The sequence below is a fragment of the Chiloscyllium plagiosum genome, chromosome 7 (assembly GCF_004010195.1).
Source record: "Chiloscyllium plagiosum isolate BGI_BamShark_2017 chromosome 7, ASM401019v2, whole genome shotgun sequence".
Lineage (NCBI taxonomy): Eukaryota > Metazoa > Chordata > Chondrichthyes > Orectolobiformes > Hemiscylliidae > Chiloscyllium > Chiloscyllium plagiosum.
In genome coordinates, this window is record NC_057716.1 from 21,695,233 (window position 1) to 21,714,833 (window position 19,601).

Sequence of the window (19,601 nt, forward strand, 5' to 3'; positions counted from 1 at the left end):
GTTGAAGTTCTAAATTGGAGGAAGGCTAATTTTGATGGTCTTAAGCAAGAACTTTCAAAAGCTGATTGGATCAGGTATTGGCAGGTAAAGGGATGGCTGGTAAATGGGAAGTCTTCAGAAATGAGATAACGAGAGTCCAGAGACAGTATATTCCTGTTAGGGTGAAAAGAAATTCTGGATGACTCGAGAAATTGATGGTTTCGTTAAGAAAAAGAAGGAAACATATGTCAGATCTAGATAGGATAGATCGAGTGAATCCTTAGAAGAGTGTAAAGGCAATAGGAGTATACTTAAGGAAATTAGGAGGGCAAAAAGGGGACATGAGGTAGCTTTGGCAAATATAGTTAGAGAATCCAAAGGATTTTACAAATCCATTAAGGACAAAAGCGTAACTAAGGAGAGAATAGAATCCCTCAAAGATCAGCAAGGCAGCCTTTGTATGGAGGTGCAGGAGTTGGGGAAGATACTCAATGAGTATTTTGCATCAATTTTTACTGTGGAGAAGGGCATGGAAGATATGGTTTAAGTAAGTTGGTAAAGACAAGCCAGGGAACTAGAGACTGGTGAGCCTGACGTCGGTGGTGGGCAAGTTGTTGGAGGGAATGCTGAGGGACATGATTTACACGTATTGGAAAGGCAAGGACTGATAAGAGATAGTCAACATGGCTTTGTGTGTGGGAAATCATGTCTCACTAACTTGATTGAGTTTTTTGAGGAAGTAACTAAGAGGACTGATCAGGGCAGAGCAGTGGTCATGATCTATATGGACTTCAATAAAGTTTGTAAAGGTTCCCCATGGGAAACTGGTTAGCAAGGTTAGCAAGGAATGCAGGGAGAACTAGCCATTTGGATACAGAACTGGCTTGAAGGTCGAAGACAGGGTTGTGGTGGAGATTAGTTTTTCAGACTGGAGGCCTGCGACTAGTGGACTGCCACAAGGATCGGTGCTGTTCCACTACTTTTTGGCATTTATATAAATGATTTGGATGTGAACATAAGTACAGTTACTAAGTTTGCAAATGACACCAAAATTGGAGGTGTAGTGGACAGCTAAAAAAGTTGCCTCCGATTACAACAGGACCTTCATCAGATGGGCCAGTGGGCTGAGGAGTGGCAGATGGAGTTTAATTTAGATAAATGCGAAGTGCTGCATTTTGGGAAAGCAAATTTTAGCAGGACTTTTCCACTTAACGGTAAGGTCCTAGGGAGTGTTGCTGAACAAAGAGACCTTGGAGTGCAGGTTCATAGCTCTTTGAAAGTAGAGTCAAAGGTAGATAGGATAGTGAAGAAAGCGTTTGGTGTGCTTTTCTTTATTGGTCAGAGGATTGAGTATAGGAGTTGGGAGGTCATGTTGCATCTGTACAGGACATTGGTTCGGCCAAGTTTGGAATATTGCATACAATTCTGATGTCTTTCCTACTGGAAGGATGTTGTGAAATCTGAAAGGGTTCAGAAAAGATTTACAAGGACGTTGCCAGGGTTGGAGGATTTGAGTAAGAGGGAGAGGCTGGATAGGCTGGGGCTGTTTTTCCTGGAGCATCGGAGGCTGAAGGGTGACCTTATAGAGGTTTATAAAATCATGAGGGGCATGGATAGAATAAAGAGACGAAGTCTTTTCCTTGGGGTTAGGGAGTCCAGAACTAGAGGGCATAGATTTTGGGTGAGAGGGGAAAGATATAAAAGGGACCTTACGGGCAATTGTTTTCATGCAGAGGGTGATGTGTGTATGGAATGAGCTGCCAGCAAAAGTGGTGGAGGCTGGTACAAATGCAACATTTTAAGAGGCATCTGGACGGGTATATGAATAGGAAGGGTTTGGAGAGATATACGCCAAGTGCTGGCAAATTGGACTCTATTGGGTTGGGATATCAGGTCGGTGTGGATGACTTGGATTGAAGGGTCTGTATCCCAGCTGTACATCTCTATGACTGTAATAGTTCAATATCACAATAGTAGTTCGGCATGTTCAGTGAAAAGCTTGCTACTACTACCAGGAATTTGCAGTACCGTAACTTTTGTCCTGGGAAACATTAATTAAATGACTTGATGTTCCATGTTGTTTTTCTTTTTCTCCCTTTTTGTTAACTATGCTTTAACTTTTGATTGACGTTAAAATTTCTGTTATCACTTTAGAGAAATGTGAACTTCGATATTTCTCCACATTTGATTCCAACAAAACAAACAAACGAGATATTTTCTGCAAGCTCCTGTTCAGATATTTGCACCAATTTTTCTGAGTTGATGTGAAACTGTTCCATGCTCCAAAGTAACACCGTTTAAGTTATTAACCATTTCTTTGTCCATGTTTTTGTTGTGAATTAGCTTTATGATTTGTTGTGTCGATAGGATGAATCTGTCTAGTTGTGTAGTGAAAAGCTTGGTGGGGGAGATCCTTTTGGGCACCTTTTGTAAAGAACTGTCATATCTCTGGCCCTGTTTTCTACAGTGGGATTCTATGAAAGGGCTGGGCTACTTAGACCAAACACAAATTTATAAAAAGCATCATCCAAAAGATTCTTGAACGGCGACTTCCAGCAAGGAAGAAAATACAGTTGGTTCTGCTATAATGCACATTTCCTCAATGTGAATTGGCTTTAATGTGATTGAAGAATTTAGACTGTTATTTGTAGTTACTTACATGACATCTGTTACTTACCTTACCTGTATTGTTTATAATGTGATTCAGGCCCCATTAGTTTAAATGGTGCGGCTATTGTGTGATTTTCTTATAACATTCTGGATGAAATGCTTGGTGGTGTTATAGATTGTGTTTTGTACTTTTGTATAGAATGAAGGATGGTTTATTTGTGTTTTGTTAGATTTCTGGATTTAATAACTCCAAACTAAAACAATTTTATTGTAATACGAAAGCTCTACTGATCTGCAGTGAGAAAGACAGTGAGCGAATGACGCAATTCTGGAAAACAATGAAATCAAATTCATATTTTGTCAGTAAAGATTCTAGTCCCTTGAGAAGTACTGTTACATAAATTTGAATATGAGGAATTCATCCCTCAAAATTACGAAAGTGAAATTTTGGGCTCAATACAAGTTGTTCGAAGGTATCATTTGCAGCAGGAAATCAGCAAAAAAACATAAGCCAAGGGATTGATATCAGGTTAAGTAATTTTATGTTACTTACACAGCAAATACTTGTCTTTCATTTGCCAAAAAGGAAAAGTGATTCTCCCTTGAGTCATTGATTCGGTGCAAGTGCTTTCGACCTATAGCCTCCTTGGTACTTCAATTAATTAATTCATTTTTAGATAAAAATTAATGCTTCAAATGTTTTTCCAGAGGCCTTTTCCACTTAATCTGCGATAATAATATTGACCACTTTTGTGGTCGAAGCCAAATCTTCCTTTCATTCTCAAGGTAGCAGCTGGAAGTAAAATTATTATCCATGAGCTTGCTTCAATTCTTTGATATTAGATAGTTAACAGATAAAAGGTGGTGGGGTGACCGAGTTTATCTCATCTGTTGATTGCTTTCCAGGCTGAGGAGGGGGAAAAAAAACTATCATTTTATGATCAAATTTAAAATGTGTTTTCATGCCGTGTGAAACCTAGATCCTTGTGATGTCCTGTACCAACACAGAATCTGCTGATACTTGTCGAAGTGATGTGTCACCCATCATAAAAAGGAACCATTTCCTCAAGCTTTCAAGCACTCCAGGTGATTTTGCACAAGTGTCTTGGAGTGAATCACCTTCTTGTTGAAAAGAGGGCATAGGTTTAGGGTGAGAGGGGAAAGACATAAAAGAGACCTCAGGGGCAACTTTTTCACGCAGTGGGTGCTACATGTATGGAATGAGCTGCCAGAGGAAGTGGTGGAGGCTGGTACAGTTGCAACATTTAAGAGGCATTTGGATGAGTATATGAATTGGAAGAGTTTGGAGGGATATGGGCTGGGTACTGGCAGGTGGGAGTAGATTGGGTAGGCATATTTGGTCAGCTTGGATGGATTGGACCCAAGAGTCTGTTTCATGCTGTACATCTCTATGACTCTTTGACTCTAAGCCCAAACAGGACCTGAGGACGTTTTTTAAAATAGTAATGTTAATTTTGTGCAGCTTTCAGGGAGGGTTTTGTAAAATATACTTATATTTTATCAGTCTGTGATTTTGGAGAAGATTTGTAGTTCAGGTTGTGCCTCAGTTTCTAAGTTTGCTCGTGAGCTGGTAGATTTGTTCTCAGACGTTTCGTCACCATGCTTGGTAACCTCATCAGTGAGCCTCCGATGAAGTGCTGGTGGCCTGTTCTACTTACTGTTTGTGTCTTGGTCTGTTGTGGTGGGTGATATCACTTCCAGTTCTGTTTCTGAAAGATTGGTAAATGGGGTCCAAATTGATATGTTTGTTAATGGAGTTCCGATTTGTATGCCAGGCCTCCAGGAATTCCCGTGCATGTCTTTGTTTAGCCAGTTCAGTGATGCATTTATTGTCCTGGTCGAACTGGTGTCCCTCATCGTCTGTGTGCATGGATACCAGTGATTTAATCACAAAATGCAACAAATTAGAAGGAACCCACAAACACATAAGCAACATCCTTACCGGTATAAAGTTCACCAAGAGGAAATTAACAATAGCAGACTCCCTTTCCTAGATGTCACAGTAGAACAAAAAGCAACTGGAGAGCTGCAGACCAGTGTCTACAGCAAAGTCACAGAGACGGACCAGGTACTTAACTGCAGGAGCAATCATCTCAACACCCGGAAACGGAACTGCATCAGGACATTATTTAAATGAGTCACAACACAATGCAGTACTCAGGAACTCTGAGAAGCCAAGGAAAAACACCTTTGCAACGTATTCACAAGCAAGGGGTACCTGGTAAGAGCAGTCCACTGATTCCTGCAAACAAACCTTAGCAGGAAGACACAACACGCTCATAGACTCTTGCCACTCTGCTGTCCATCAAAGACATCTGAGATGACGGCCAGGTCACTCCGGCCCCTAGGCGTCATTGTATCCCACTAACTTACCACCACACTGAAACAGCTCCTGAGGAATTTAAAGGACCCCGTACCAACAGCCAGCAGAACGAACGTCATATACAAAATACCTTGCGAGGACTGCAACAAACATTACATTGGACAGACAGGCAGGAAGGCTAGCCACCAGGATTTTTTTGAGCACCAAAGGACATGACTAACTATCACTGGTATCCGTAAACATAGACGAAGAGGGACACCAGTTCAACTGGGACAAGACATCCATCCTGGGACAGGCTAAACAAAGACGTGCATGGGAATTCCTGGAAACCTGGCATTCAAACTGGAATTCCATTTAACAACCTCAATTTGGACCCCGTTTACCAATCTCTCAGAAACAGAACTGGAAGTGATATCACCCACCACAACACACCAAGACACGCAAACAGCGAGTGGGACAGAACACCAGTGCTTCACCGGAGGCTTACTGATGAGGTTACCTAGCATGGTGACAAAACGTCTGAGAACAAACCTACCAGCACAGCGAGCAAACTTCCAACCTGATTTTATCAATCTGTTTGGAAGTGTAATGGCACCTTCATGGCAGTTGGCAGTTGGGACTTGAACATGAACTCTCATGAGAGACCCTACAAAAAAAAATAAATTTCATGCTTGGACAGTTATTGAGTAGCTACTCGATTCCATTTTGAATTTGAAGGTTAGGTCTATAATTTCAAAAAATAGCTATTCTAGATTATGAAGTGGGGGGCGGCGGGGACAGCAAATAGTTTTTAAAAAAACGTGATTCCATGGAGTGCATCTTTAATACTTAATGTACTAATTTACATTTTCAACTGTATTTAGAGTCACAGAAATGCACAGCAGAGAACCAGACTTTTTGGTCCAACTCGTCCATGCTGTCGAGGTATCGTAAAATAATCTAGTCCTATTTGCCAGCACTTGGCCCATATCCTTTTAAACCTTTCATATTCATTCACCCATCCAGATGCCTTTTAAATGGTGTAATTGTACCAGCCTCCACCACTTCCTCTGGCAGCTCATTCCATACACGCACCACCCTCTGCATGAAAATGTTGCCCCTTTGGTCCATTTTTATATCTTTCCCCTCTCACCTTAAACCTATGGCGTCTAATTCTGGACTCCCCCACCATAGGGAAAAGACCTTGTCTATTTACCCTATCCATGCCCCACATGATTTTATAAACCTGTATAGGGTCAGCCCTCAGCCTCTGACGCTCCAAGGAAACCAACCCTCGTCTAATCAGCCTGTCCCTTTAGCTCAAATACCCCAACCCTGACAACATCCTTGTCCATCTTTCCTGGACCCTTTCAAGTTTCACCACATCCTTTCTGTAGGAGGGAGACCGGAATTGCACACAGTACTCCAAAAGCGGCTTAACCAATGTCCTGTACAGCTGCACCTCCCAACCCTGCAGTCTACCATGAGGAACGTTGTTGAACACCTTGCTAAGTCCACGTAGGAGCAAGTGAGAACAGCAGATATTGGAGAGTCAAGAGTTGAAAGAGTGGCACTAGTAAAGCACCGCAGGTTAGACAGCATCCGAAGAGCAGGAGAGTCGATGTTTCAGGCATAAACCTGAATGTACATCCCTGATGAATGGCTTATGCCAGAAACATTGACTGGCCTGCTGCTTGGGCAGACTGACCTGCTGCTTGGGCAGACTGACCTGCTTTACTTTTCTAGCACCACATGTTTTGACTCGGAAGTCCATTTAGATCACGTCCACAACTCTTCCCTCATCAATCCTCTTCATTACTACTTCAAAAAAGTTTGTGAGACAAAGCCATATTGACTATGCTGAATCGGTCCTTGCCTATCGAATGCATGTAAATCCTGTCCCTCAGGATTCCCTCCAACAGCGTGTCCACTACCTATGTAAGATTCACCGCTGAATAGTTCCCTGGCTTTTCCTTCCCACCTTTCTTCAATAGTGGCACCACGTCTTGTGGCACCTCATCTGGGACAATCGATGATCCAAACATCTCAGCAAGGAGCCCAGCAGACATTTCTCTAGATTCGCACGGAATTCTAGATTACACCTAATGAGGTCCTGGGAATTTATCGAAATGTATACCATTTTCAGACATCCAATAATACCACCTCTGTAGTGTGAACATTTTTCTTGCTAGTTCATCTCATTTGAATTTTGGAGCCTTGAAAGGTCAGAACTTTTGCTTCATTGTTGAATAAATCCAAACTTCTCAGGCAGTATCTGTTGGTACCAACAACTTCACAACTATGTAAGATTGCTGTGAGCATTTAAAGTTGTCAATATTTCCCAAGTCTACATCTCTGTATAATGCACAAAGACAAAGAAAGCCTGAGCATGCACTACCTACAGCATGAGGCTGAGTGTAAATATGACTTGGGTATAGTTGCACGATTGATTGATGGCGCATTTAGCTTCTGAGCTATGTATGTTGTATTTACAAGTTATTGTGGTTGTGTTTTAGTTGCTTTGTGATTACATGACAGAAGATACATAAAGATAACAGATTAATTGAAATAGATGGAAAATAAAAATCCTGTTGCGTTTGTTGCTCGGTAATCTGTTGTTCTAGTGATACAGGGTGTTTCTGAAAGTTTTATATGCAATCATAATAGGTATGCTTGGCCAACTTTCTTTGTTGAGGATGTGTTAGAAGTGGCGTTGAATTTCTTTAATCATCTTTTACATCGTCATACAAGTTGGTGTGTCATATTGACAAAATGATGTGGAGGTGCCGGTGTTGGACTGGGGTGGACAAAGTCAAAAATCATTCAACACTGGGCTATAGCCCAACAGGTTATTTGAAAGTGCAAGCTTTCGGACCCCCTGCTGCTGCTTCAGGCAGTAGCTTAGGGCTTCAAAAATTTGGGATTTCAAATAAACCTGTTGGACTATTACTTGGTGTCGTGTGATCTTTGATGTTGGCAACAGCCCTTGAACTGAATCTAAAAGCAGCATCGTTTATTCCTCTTAAGGTTTGCATTGGGGTCTTGCACACTAACAAGGCAAACAATCATGATCAACACAGATTTGATATTTGAAAGATTGTTGTCTCCTCCTCGCCCCAACTAGAAATTTGTCCAGTATGCTGTATGAACTGCTTGCTTCACTTGGCTGAATGTGGGCTGAGATGCTCATGTTCACCTACAAAGTTTTCCCAAAGTTCATCAAGCTGAAAAGAGAAATAATTGTTTGCAGTTTGGCAATAACACATGATTTCAGTCCCACGAGAGCTGCCATTTGTCAGCACTGAGGCTCTCAACGATTTTAAGAGGAATCCAGATAATTTGTGTTCTGGAGACACACTGGTTTTGGTGAGAGTCGAGAGTGTGGTGCTAGAAAAGCATAACAGGTCAGGCAGCATCAAGAGGAGCAGGAAAATCGATTCTTCAGGCAAATGCCCTTCATCAGGAATTTTCCTGCTCCTCGGATGCTGCCTAATCTGCTGCGCTTTTGCAGCACCACACTCTCACCTCTAATCTCTCGCATCTGTAGTTCTCACTTTTGCCGAATTGATTTTGGTGAGAGTCTGACTTGTTCCTTAAACTTCCTGGGAGTGTTTGGAACACCTTTTGCATATGGCTCCATGATGATGGCCGAATCTCTTAATGAATTGGTGAACACTCAACCCTGTCATCTTCAAGCAAGAAAGACAGATGCTGTTACCCTCTGGTCTCTTTGGAATAAAGTCATGGCTGCTTTAACTTGGTGGGCTCCAAAAGCCTTTATTGTACAATTAAAATCATGGACTTCAATTTTTGTGATGTCGAAGCAGGCAGGGAAAGAGTTAAGTTCTGAGTTTTGTGAAACAAGAGGTTCAGCTGAGCGTGACTGAGATCAGATAACTTACGTTCACAATGGGGTGCTGGAGGCAAGGGTAATGGGTAAACAAGATGGAAAAGCATTAATTATGTAGAGCCATTTAACAATATTGGAAGCATTCAATTTGTGACGTCAGTTTAACAAGGTGAAAAGTATTCATTATGTGAAACCAGTTATTCGTTGTGTAACAGTAGATGGCTTAATCTTTATTGTTGATGCTCATTGATTGTAACGGTCCCCCAATCGGTATGTATGTTGCCTTATCTGCTCCTCACTGTTAAATGACTAGTTCATTGAGAGACTGCTGTTCCAGAGAAGACCGTGAACTCCTGTCTCTGTGCACATGGGCAATTGTTCTTTCTCCCTCCAAGGCCCGCAATAAAGATGGAGGTAAAACTACACTGTGTATGAATGTTTTGCTTCGACTGGGGGGTTGGTGGGGATGGGGAAACGGATAACCAAGTATTGACAGTTTGTTATAAACAAGTGAGTATCCTATTGTCTATCTTAACATCAGTGCCTTCATGCCATGATCTGATGATTTTCCTCTATAAATACTAAAGTTGTTGCATCCTTGAACTGTTGCTGGCCTTTGCTTTTATGTATCCAGGGAATATTTTCTAAAGCTGATCCTTCGAAGAAGAATGCAAACCATGCTATTTCTTTTACTGAACCTAAATACTGTTTCAGTTCCAGTGCCTGAGTTTCTTTTCAATGCTGTATTTGAGTTCGTTATCTCAGGACTCCAATCTCAGTCAGTGACATTGTAGATTTGAAAGATAGAGTCAATTAATTTTTAGCAACAGTGATATTAGACCATCTAGGCAGAATTACAAATTCATTTATGTACTGAAAGTCTTTCTTGCTGCCAGTTCTGAGAGTAAGAAGGGAGCAAGGCAAAAGATGGGAAATTATAAGCTGATTAGCCTGACGTCAGTCATTGGTAAGATTTTGGAGACCAATTGTGACTGATGAGCATTCTGAATACGTGGAAGTGTATGGTAAAATAGGGCAAAGTTAACATGGTTTCATCAAGGGGAGATCATGCCTGACAAATCTGTGAGAATTCTTTGAGGAGGTAATGTGCAGGTTAGACTAATGAGAACCAAAAGCTGCTACCTCTCTGGACTTCGAGTAGGCTTTTGATAAGGTGTCGATTGGTGGCTGCTGTGTAAAATCAGAGCCCATGTTGTAAAAGGCAAGGTACTAGCATGGATAGAAGATTGGCTGTCTGGCAGGAGGCAGAGAAGTGGGGGTGAAAGGGTCCTTCTCAGGATGGAAGCTGGTGACAAGTGGAATTCCACAAGAGTTGGTTTTGGGACCACAACTTTCCACTTGATACAGTAATGATCTGGATGAAGGAACTGAGGGCATTCTGACTAAGTTTGCAGATGGGCGGCACGATGGCACAGTGGTTAGTGCTGCTGCCTCACAGCGCCAGAGATCCGGGTTCAATTCCCACCTCCGGCGACTGACTGTGTGGAGTTTGCACATTCCCTCCGTGTCTGCGTGGGTTTCCTCTGGGTGCTCCGGTTTCCTCCCACAGTCCAAAGATGTGCAGGTTAGGTGAATTGGCCATGCTGAATTGCCCGTAGTGTTTGTGAAAGGGTAAATGTAGGGGAATGGGTCTGGGCGGGTTCTGTTTCGGCGGGTTGGTGTGGACATGTTGGGCCGAAGGGCCTGTTTCCATACTGTAAGTAATCTAATCTAAGCGGAGAGGCCAAGAGTATTGAGGAGGCAGGGAAGCTGCAGAAAGTGGTTTGGAAAGTGGGCAAAGAAGTAACAGAAGGAGAAAGTGAGGTCTGCAGATGCTGGAGATCAGAGCTGGAAATGTGTTGCTGGAAAAGCGCAGCAGGTCAGGCAGCATCCAGGGAACAGGAGAATCGACGTTTCGGGCATGAGCCCTTCTTCAGAAAGAAGTGACAGAAGGCCTACAACGTGGGAAAGTGTGAGGTCATGCACTTTGGTAAGCAGATTTGGGGGGGTGGAGAATGAACTCTTTTTTTAAATGAGAAAATTGAGGAAACTGAAGTGCAAAGGGACTTTTGACTCTATACACATGTACTTCAAACCCACTGACTTGCGCAGCTACCTGGACACTCCCCTCTTCCCCCCACTAAAAATGTTATGCCTTACTCCCAATTCCACCACCCCCATCGCATCTGCTCCCAGGAGGAGCAATTTCACTCCAGAACATCCCAGAACATCCCAGAAGGCCCCCTACTTCAAGGACTGCAATTTCCCCTCCCACGTGGTCAACATTGCTCTCCAGTGCATCTCATCTATTTCCTGCACCACTGCCCTTGAACCCCACTCTCCAGCTGCAACAAGGATAGAAGCCCCCTGGTCCTTACTTACCAATCTCCAGATCATCCTCTGCCATTTCTGCCACCTAAAGTCAGACCCCACCACCAGAAATCTCTTTCCCTCACCGCCCACATCAGCATTCCATAGATTATTCCCTCCTTGACTCCTTTGTTAGGTCCACACCCCACACTAACCCACCCTCCACTCCTGACACCTTCCCTTGGCACCATATGAGGGGCAAAACCTGCACCCACACCTCCCCCCTCACCTTCGTCCAAGGCCCCAAAGGATTCTTTCACATCTGGCAGACATTTTCCTGCACATCCAAGTACGTCATCTACTGTATCCGTTGCTCTTGATGTGGTTTCCTCTACATTGATGAGACAGGATGTCCACTTGCCCAATATCTCAGAGAACATCTCTGGGACAGACGCACCAAACAACCTCACTCCCCTGTAGCCGACCACTTCAACTCCCCCTCCCATTCCGCCAAGGACATGTAAGTCCTGGGCATCGTCCACCGCCAAATCCAAGCCATCTGCACCTGGAGGAAGAATGCCTCATCTTCTGTCTTAGAACCCTCCAACCACACAGCATCAATGTCGATTTCACCAGTTTTCTCATCTCCTCTTCCCCCACTTTATCCCAGATCCAACCCTCCAACTCGGCACTATCCTACCTGTCCATCTTCCTTCCCACCTATCCGCTCCACCCTCCACTGTCACCATCACCCCTACCTTCATCAAGCTATTGCCTTCCAAGTCACTTTCTTCCCACCCAGGCCCATGCTGTCCCATTTATCTGTCAGCAGCTCCACCCCACACCCCACGCACGCGCACACACACACACACCTGACAAAGGGCTTATGTTGTAAACATCGACTCTCCTGCTCCTGACCTGCTGTGCTTTTCCAGCGCCTCACTTTCTGTCTCTGATCTCTAGCATCTCCAGTCCTCAATTTTGCCTTGGGAGTCCTCACCCAGGTTTCTATTTCGGTAAACTTGCAGGTTGAGTTGGTAATTAGGAATGCAAATACAATGTGTTATCATTCATCTCGAGAGGACTGGAACATACTTCTGAGGCTTTATACGACTCTGGCCAGTCCACAAGTAAAAAATTGAGAGTAATTTTTGGCTCATCTTATCTCTGGGTGGTTGAATTGGCCCCATAGCAGGTCGAGAGAAGGTTCATAAGAATGGTCGCAGGAATGAAAGGCTTAACATATGAGGACTCTGGGACGAGACAAGATGGAGTTTTGAAGGATGGGGAGGATTTGATTGAAACTTTCACAATACTGAATGGCCTGGACAGAGTGGACGTCAGGAAGATGTCTCCATTGACAGGAGAGATGAGGACCCGAGGGCATAGCCTTCAGGAAGACCTTTCAGAAACGAGATAAGGAGAAACCTCTTCAGCCAGAGAGTGGTGAATCTGTGGAATTCATGCCTGCAGAATGCTGTAAAGTCAGGTCATAGAATATATTTAAAACAGATAAGTTCTTGATTGCCAAGGGGATCAAAGGTTACAGGGAGAAAGTGGGAAAATAGGGTTGAAAAACCCATCAGCCATGATTGAATGATGGAGCAGACCAGATGGGACGATTGGCCTCATTTCTGCTCCTGTGTCTTCGGGTTTTATGGATTGAGTGACCCGGGCTCCTATTTCTATGTTCCCACTTGATTCTGATCCTGGATTTCTGTTCCTTGCTAATTTAGTACAATTTACTTAGTACAATTCCACTGCAGTTTTAGTGCATGACTTAACAGATATCTCACAAAAGTCTCAATTTCTTCAATTAATGTAGCAATTTGAAAGCTCATTTTTAATTTTGAATTCGGGATTAAATATCAGCTCTTTTTTTAAGACTACTGCCAATTTTGCACAGGGGATATGTCCTGTGTGACTGTTCCCAATCTCATGCAGTAGACTGAATAAATTGTCAAATTGTATTGCAAGAAAACTGTCAACTTGTAACATTTAAAAGTTGTAAATGTCAACTTTGCAATCATAAAAAAATTGTAGCACACAAGGAAGGAATCCATTTGTTCCATTTTGGTTCATACCAGCTGAAACTAGCTTTCCAATTCTTTCTCTTTTCAGTGCTTGATCCGTAGACATACACACTTCAGATTCAGATTCAAGGATTGTTTCATGTGCGAAGTGTTTCTGCCTCGGCCAAACTCAAAAGCATTTAACAGTTCCTTAATCCTCCTTAGTCCTCCTTCCAGTTTGTTTAACTTTACACCCTGATTATAGTCTGTGCTGCTATGGAAACTAGATCTTTTCTATGAAACTAGCCATTTCAGGAATAATTTGTTGAAAACATTAGAACACAGGCAAGGGGCAAAAAGATTGAATTGAAAAGGGTACAAAGGTTATTCAGAGGGCACTTGAGCAATCTTCGTCTCCCGACCGTTGGGCTAGAAACCAGTTTATCAGTGATGAACTTGCTTTTAAGATGGAGTCAAAAATAGATCTTTTGAATGGTTGTCTCTAGTTTCAATGCTATCATGTGTGGAAGATGTATTTGTTTTGTTTAATGTGAGAAGATTTGTCAACATCCATCTGATAAGACGACCATGGTAGTTGACTCTGTTAAACATTGCCCTGGTGTAACTCTGGCCTCTTGTGGCATCTGGCTGCATTTGCTGCAGAGGAAGACAGTGGGCTAAGGGCACGATTTGTTACCCTCTGTTTTTTCTGGGCTCTCTTGTCAGCCAGCTGAGCTTGGTGTTTTTTGATCATCTCTTGCGATGTCCTTCCAGAGAGTCTCTAGAGGTCATGGCTGTCAGCAAGTGTTTTCCCCACCATCAGCTGTCTTCATATCTCGACTGGAAACAGGTCTGAGAAATTTGTTTTAGATAGCATCTTTGTAAGATTTTCTTGAGGACCACTTTCTAATTTGCAGGGCTTTTCTTTTGTTCTCACTTATTAAAAGATGTAATCATTTAGTAGCATTACTTTTTTGTGTTTATTTTATTTAAGGATTTTCTTCTTTCGATAAACAAGCACAAGTATCAACAATTCATATATACGTTGTTAAACATTTGAATTTGAAACTTAACATGAAAATGTTTTATTTTATTGCAAATGAATCTTCCATACTGTCTTTATTATGCATTCACAATGTAAAATGGTTAAATGTATATCTTATGTAAATCTGATGCTACATTAATCATGATTTTCTCGGGATTGTTTCTGTTACTGTGAAAAAGTAGCAGCTTCCTGAAAACTTGCATAAACATTGAATGTAAGTTGCTGATAATCTTCTGCTGAAATAGTTCGTACATTATCTACCTATTTGTCTTTTGTGCCTCGATACATCAGAAATATTTAAGGTCTCAGCTCCTCTGCATGCTTTCCCATAACAAAAAACCCGCTTGTATGGACTGTCAGAGATGTGGTGCTTCCTGTCTTCTATTAAAGTGGTTCGATCACCTTGACAGTGATGCATTGAGTTACATAATGTGTAAGGTTTAGGTACCTTCCAATGATGGGTGCTCACCTTGTTGAATAACCCATTTCTCCAGCCTTATGAAACACACAGTCATCGGCACCTGAAACTGGCCACTGTAATTAGTCCTGCACCATCAATTATTGGTTCCTTCCCCAAAACTTTTCTTATCACAGATTCTGTGCCTTGAACAACAGAGCAGAAAAAAGGCAATGTTGGAGTGAAGCAGCTGTAACAGCCACTATGACTGGAGGAACTGCTCATCACACATTCTATCTCTATATAGGCTTAGTCATCACTATGATTGAACTTCCCTTGGCTTTTGGGAGGTTTTCAAGCTCTATATTTGCCCCATGGCCCCATGTATGTTCAGCACTGATATTCTTGTAGCAGGGGAACGGGTGCTCAGGAAGCTGTGGCCTAATGGCTGGTTCACTAATACGGGAGTCTTTGGGTTTAAAGCTGTAATGCATTTGATGGACTTGGCCGAGCCAGTTTAGACACATTGGCTTTGCTGTCACTGTGTGCTGATGGAGTTGGCTTGCACCAGAATTTTTAAGGTGGTGACCTCCCTTGCAAAGAGTTCCTGAGGATAAATCTGAGACTGAAGGTGCAAATTGTTCAGCCTCTCAGTACCCCCCTTGCATGAACAGTAACCACTTTGTTCGTGACATCTATATCTTCAGATTGAATATATAGAATGAAAAGAATGCAAACTTGGGCAAAACAACAGCTGCTTATATAATATTTGTTGACACTGAATGATTAACTTGTTATTATAACTCTTAGAATCATTGAATAAGTAATACTGTGAAGTATTTAGATTTGTTGTGTGTAGTAATTAGAATAATAATACCACTGTGATTGCGAATTCATCTTCCTTATAATCGCTTTGTGGCTTGTGTTACTGCTTGTGATTTTTACCTGATTGATCTTCCTGTGGAGATAATTTGGGGTACTTCTCTGCGTACCTTTACCTTGTGTTGACAATATTTGCAAGTTTTAGAAGCTGTGGAATCAGACTGTCCAGTTGTCACAGCTGACTCAATCTTGGGTGTGGTATCTTGTAATTTAAATCCTGTTTCTACATGCCTTTATGATCTGTGTGAAGCCTGCTGAATGATATCAAGTTCCTCCTTTTTCTGTGTTAAGGAATTGAGGTTTTCACTTGCCATCGGATGAGTCTGCAGTAGGCATAGTTTCTAAGCTCTTCTGCACCATCTTGTGGTTATTCTGAAATATGACCTTTTGATAAATTGTCTTCTAATTTGATATCAGAACATGTTTCTGCAGATTGTTGTCTGAATAATTAGCCAATGACGGTGTTTCTTTGTCCAAATTACTTGCAAATTCAGATGTTAGAACTGATTTGGTCAATGTCTTGCAGAATTATTTTCGTGCATTTCAGGTGATGATGCTGTCTTTTAACATGAGCCCAAGGGTCCCAGCTTTATTATTCTGATCGTGTTCTCGTTTTTGTCAGTACACCTTCTGATTTTTAAGTCCTGAATTTGTTTTCCAAAGCTGAGACTTGCTAATATGTGCAACAGCCACTCTCTGCTTGAAGAGATGACCAACATGTAGATGGTTCAGTAAATATGAGGAATTTCAGAGGGTATCGCAATGCAGAACATTGCAATCCAGTTTTCTGAGTGATTATCATAGGCCTTGCAACATTTAACTCTCTTCCTCTCTCTGCATTCGCTGTCAGACCTCCTTAGTTTCTGCAAGGTAGACTTGAAGCCTGTTTGGTGTTCCTACCAACTCTAAGTTTGTACATAGGTAACATCTCTGGAGATAATTTATTCATCTGCTTCCCCCAAACCCCCGTCTTTTTCCCTTTATCATTGAAGACTCAACCAGCTCTCCCAGTCTCACTTTATTGTGCAGTATTACAAAAGGAATAACCATTGTTCCATCCATTTTATACATGTTGTGATATATATTTGAAAGTAGAAGGAGTCATAATCGAGACCAACAACATAACGATTACTGCATTTCATTGGCTACGAAAGCTTTGGTTTATTTTGAGTTTGTGGAAGTTATGAATTCATATCATTCTTCGTTTCTAACCAAATGTGTCTCATTAGAAAGTTGCAGTTTGATTGTGATAGCTTCAGTCTGATGTAGCATTTTCACTTTGTGCAATGGTTGTCTTAAAATCAGCCAAACTTTGATGTATGAATCTGTATTGATTATAGATGTGTATCTCGAGACTTGCCCCACATTATTTGTGAAGATATATTTTAAATGCATAGTTTGAAAAATGCAAACACTCAAAGGTTCGCCTTCATGTGTGTTAGGTGATATTGTGATGGATATTATCTTTGGTTACCAGGATCAACCTGGAATAATCCAGGAGAGTCAAGTCTGGCTAGGCCTTGAAATAGATGGTTAAACCAGTTGTGAAATGAAACATGTGAATTTAAATCTCTCAAGAACTCCTTCAGCTTAGCATTTAGGATTCCTTCAAGTACTTGAAAGTTTTCTTAAATATTTTATGTGAGTGCAAGTTGTCCTACTGTATCGATTTTGACTAGCTTTCCTAATCTTTTTGTCTCTATGTCGAATGCCTATGTCAATGCATGCTTTTGTCAGACGCAATGCTGATTAGACGAATCGGGTCTCTCATAAACTTGAGTACTTAAGTTATTGGTTCTTTGTTTTTCTGTTTGCAAAACTGCCAAAGCTAAAAGTTCTTGATTTCCTGTTATTCAGGAAGCTTCATTGACATGAGGGCAGTTCTGTTGAGGGAGATTATCAGATTTTCAGTATTTAGCACTTTCCAGTGACTGCTTCCTTTGATCAGCAAAACATCCCCTCCCACACTGAATACTTAATAGAAGAGCACGAAAATGGAACATGGTTGCTTTGGAAACTTTTTGGGAAATCACCTTCTGAGATTTTCCCATTTCATGGATATTGAGGGGTTTAGAGACAAGAATTAGCATAGATCAGCATACACTTAATTCTTGCACTTTAAGTACTCCTGTAAGGCCTATCACAAAAATATCTTCAGTTCTTGTAAACTTTACTTCCTCAGTCATTGTTGAATATTATTAGCTTGTGAGGTGTGACCATTTTCCTCGTTTTTGCACTGAAAAAGTTCTAATATGATAAGTACAATATATAAATGTTATCTAAAGCATAAGTAATAATCTGCTGAGTTCCTTTATTTAGTTGGGAATTAATGACAAGGCATTTGCAGCATGTATCTTGTTGCAAGAAGTGTTAAATTGTAATTAATTGCTGTAGATGCATTACAGTCTGATCCATCATTGCAGTATGCAGACTGTCTTCAGGATGATGATGATCTTGACCATGACTCTGATTGCACTTAATTCACTGAGTGCATTCATCAGTTCCTGCTCTGTTGGTTCAGCAGCAGTTGTATGTGCTTACGTGTGCACACTCTCCACTATTGATGACCAGTTCTTCAGCTGCCTGCGCTTGAAGCTGTGGAGTTTGCTGTTTAAAATTCTTGCTCTCCATCTCTTGACTCCTTTTCCCTATTAAACCTACCTTTTTGACCAAACTCTTTGCCATCTACCCCAGTATCGCTTTCTATTGTTTGGTGTTAATTTAACTTTATCACATCTTTGCAAATTACTTTGAGATTTTACATTATGATAAAAATTCTTGTCCTTGGGTTTATTGCAGCTTAAAAATAAGAATTTTGTTGTGAAAAGTTTTCATGAAGACAAACTTTACCTGGCTCATTGAATATCATTGTTGCTTGTTTCAGTGGACTTGTCAAGTGTTTCTCCTGTCGATTGTGACCAATTTTTATTTTTAAAAATCGAATCGATGGAGCTTGAAAATACATTCAGCTCCTCGCAGTTAAATTTGTTTGTATCTTCGATTTAAACCGGAAATATTTTTATTCTTCAAATAAAGTAGCAATATGTATGTTGTTATGCCATATTTATGACACAGTTGTTCTCTTTTTCTGCAGATCATTGCACTCAAGATATGTTTGGAAAGAAAAGGGACCAAGCAGGTATCTCAATAATTAATAAGAGTTCAAAATTGGCAGCTGAAAAGTATCTGATATATTGGTACTTAAGAATTTGTGCAGTAGTGTGAAGTCATTGCTATAGGTCCCTTTGCATTGTTCTGTTTCAGTTTTTAATGGTTATTTCTTATGATACAGTGTTCTATTACTTGGTTACATTGACACTGTTGTAGATCTCCATGCCCTTTCGAATCTGATAATAGAATGCTGAGCAGTAACTGATACTGGATAATTACTTCAAATAAATCATTATAAGGAACACCAAGGTATCAGAATATGATATACACACCTAGAACTCTTCAACCTGATAAAAACGGCTTGGCATCTCACCAAACTAACTTGTGAACAATACATGTCATGACCTTGATTGGTGTAGTGTGCTGGAAATCAAGCAGCACTATTCAACAGGTTGTCATAAGTATGACATAGGGTAGACTTAATATCAACGATGATTAATGCCTGACTGTAACCACAATCTAAGATTGAAGAAACTTTCACCAGGTTTCGTCAATGAAAAATGAACTATTTATGATAACAAACATATCCTGTAACTTGTGGCAAAACTGATTGTCATGTTCTCTTATGCAAGCTATATGTCTCGACTATACCCCTTTAAGTCAAAGTACATATTCATTCACATTTGTTGTACGGACAAAGCAGATGAGATGTGCAGATTTTTGTTTTAGCCATGTCATTGATTATAAATATAGACAAAAGAAAGCACAAAATCTGTGCATCAGAGTCCAAACTACAAAAGAAAAACGAGGTAACTGTCTCTCAGTTCTTTGATGGTTTTTGGCGATGATATCACATTGTTGTCAACTTGGCAGTCTTCAGTTCTGCAGCTGGTGATTTGGACCTCGGTCTTGGCTTAATTTAGCAGCTCTTTTCCTAAAGTTTTTGTCGATGATTTGTTTTTCACTTACAGAGACTGTGATCTTGCCAGCAGGCCTTCTGGAAGTCTTAAGTCCCAACTGCCTTTCCTCCTGTTAATTCTGTGACAAACTGTTCTAAAGCCAATCCATCAGCTGTTGCAGGC

General features: G+C 41.2%; 1 protein-coding gene across 5 annotated transcripts in view; it reads left to right on the top strand.

The window, feature by feature from the left end:
- The window catches only part of LOC122551398 (double-stranded RNA-specific editase 1-like), a 322,482-nt gene that overhangs the window by 72,597 nt on the left and 230,284 nt on the right, over nt 1-19,601 (top strand). For all 5 annotated transcript variants that reach the window (XM_043693228.1, XM_043693225.1, XM_043693226.1 and 2 more), the window contains exon 2: nt 18,503-18,547. In XM_043693228.1, coding sequence (XP_043549163.1) covers nt 18,503-18,547 — 45 coding nt within the window. The remainder of the gene's footprint in view (nt 1-18,502; nt 18,548-19,601) is intronic.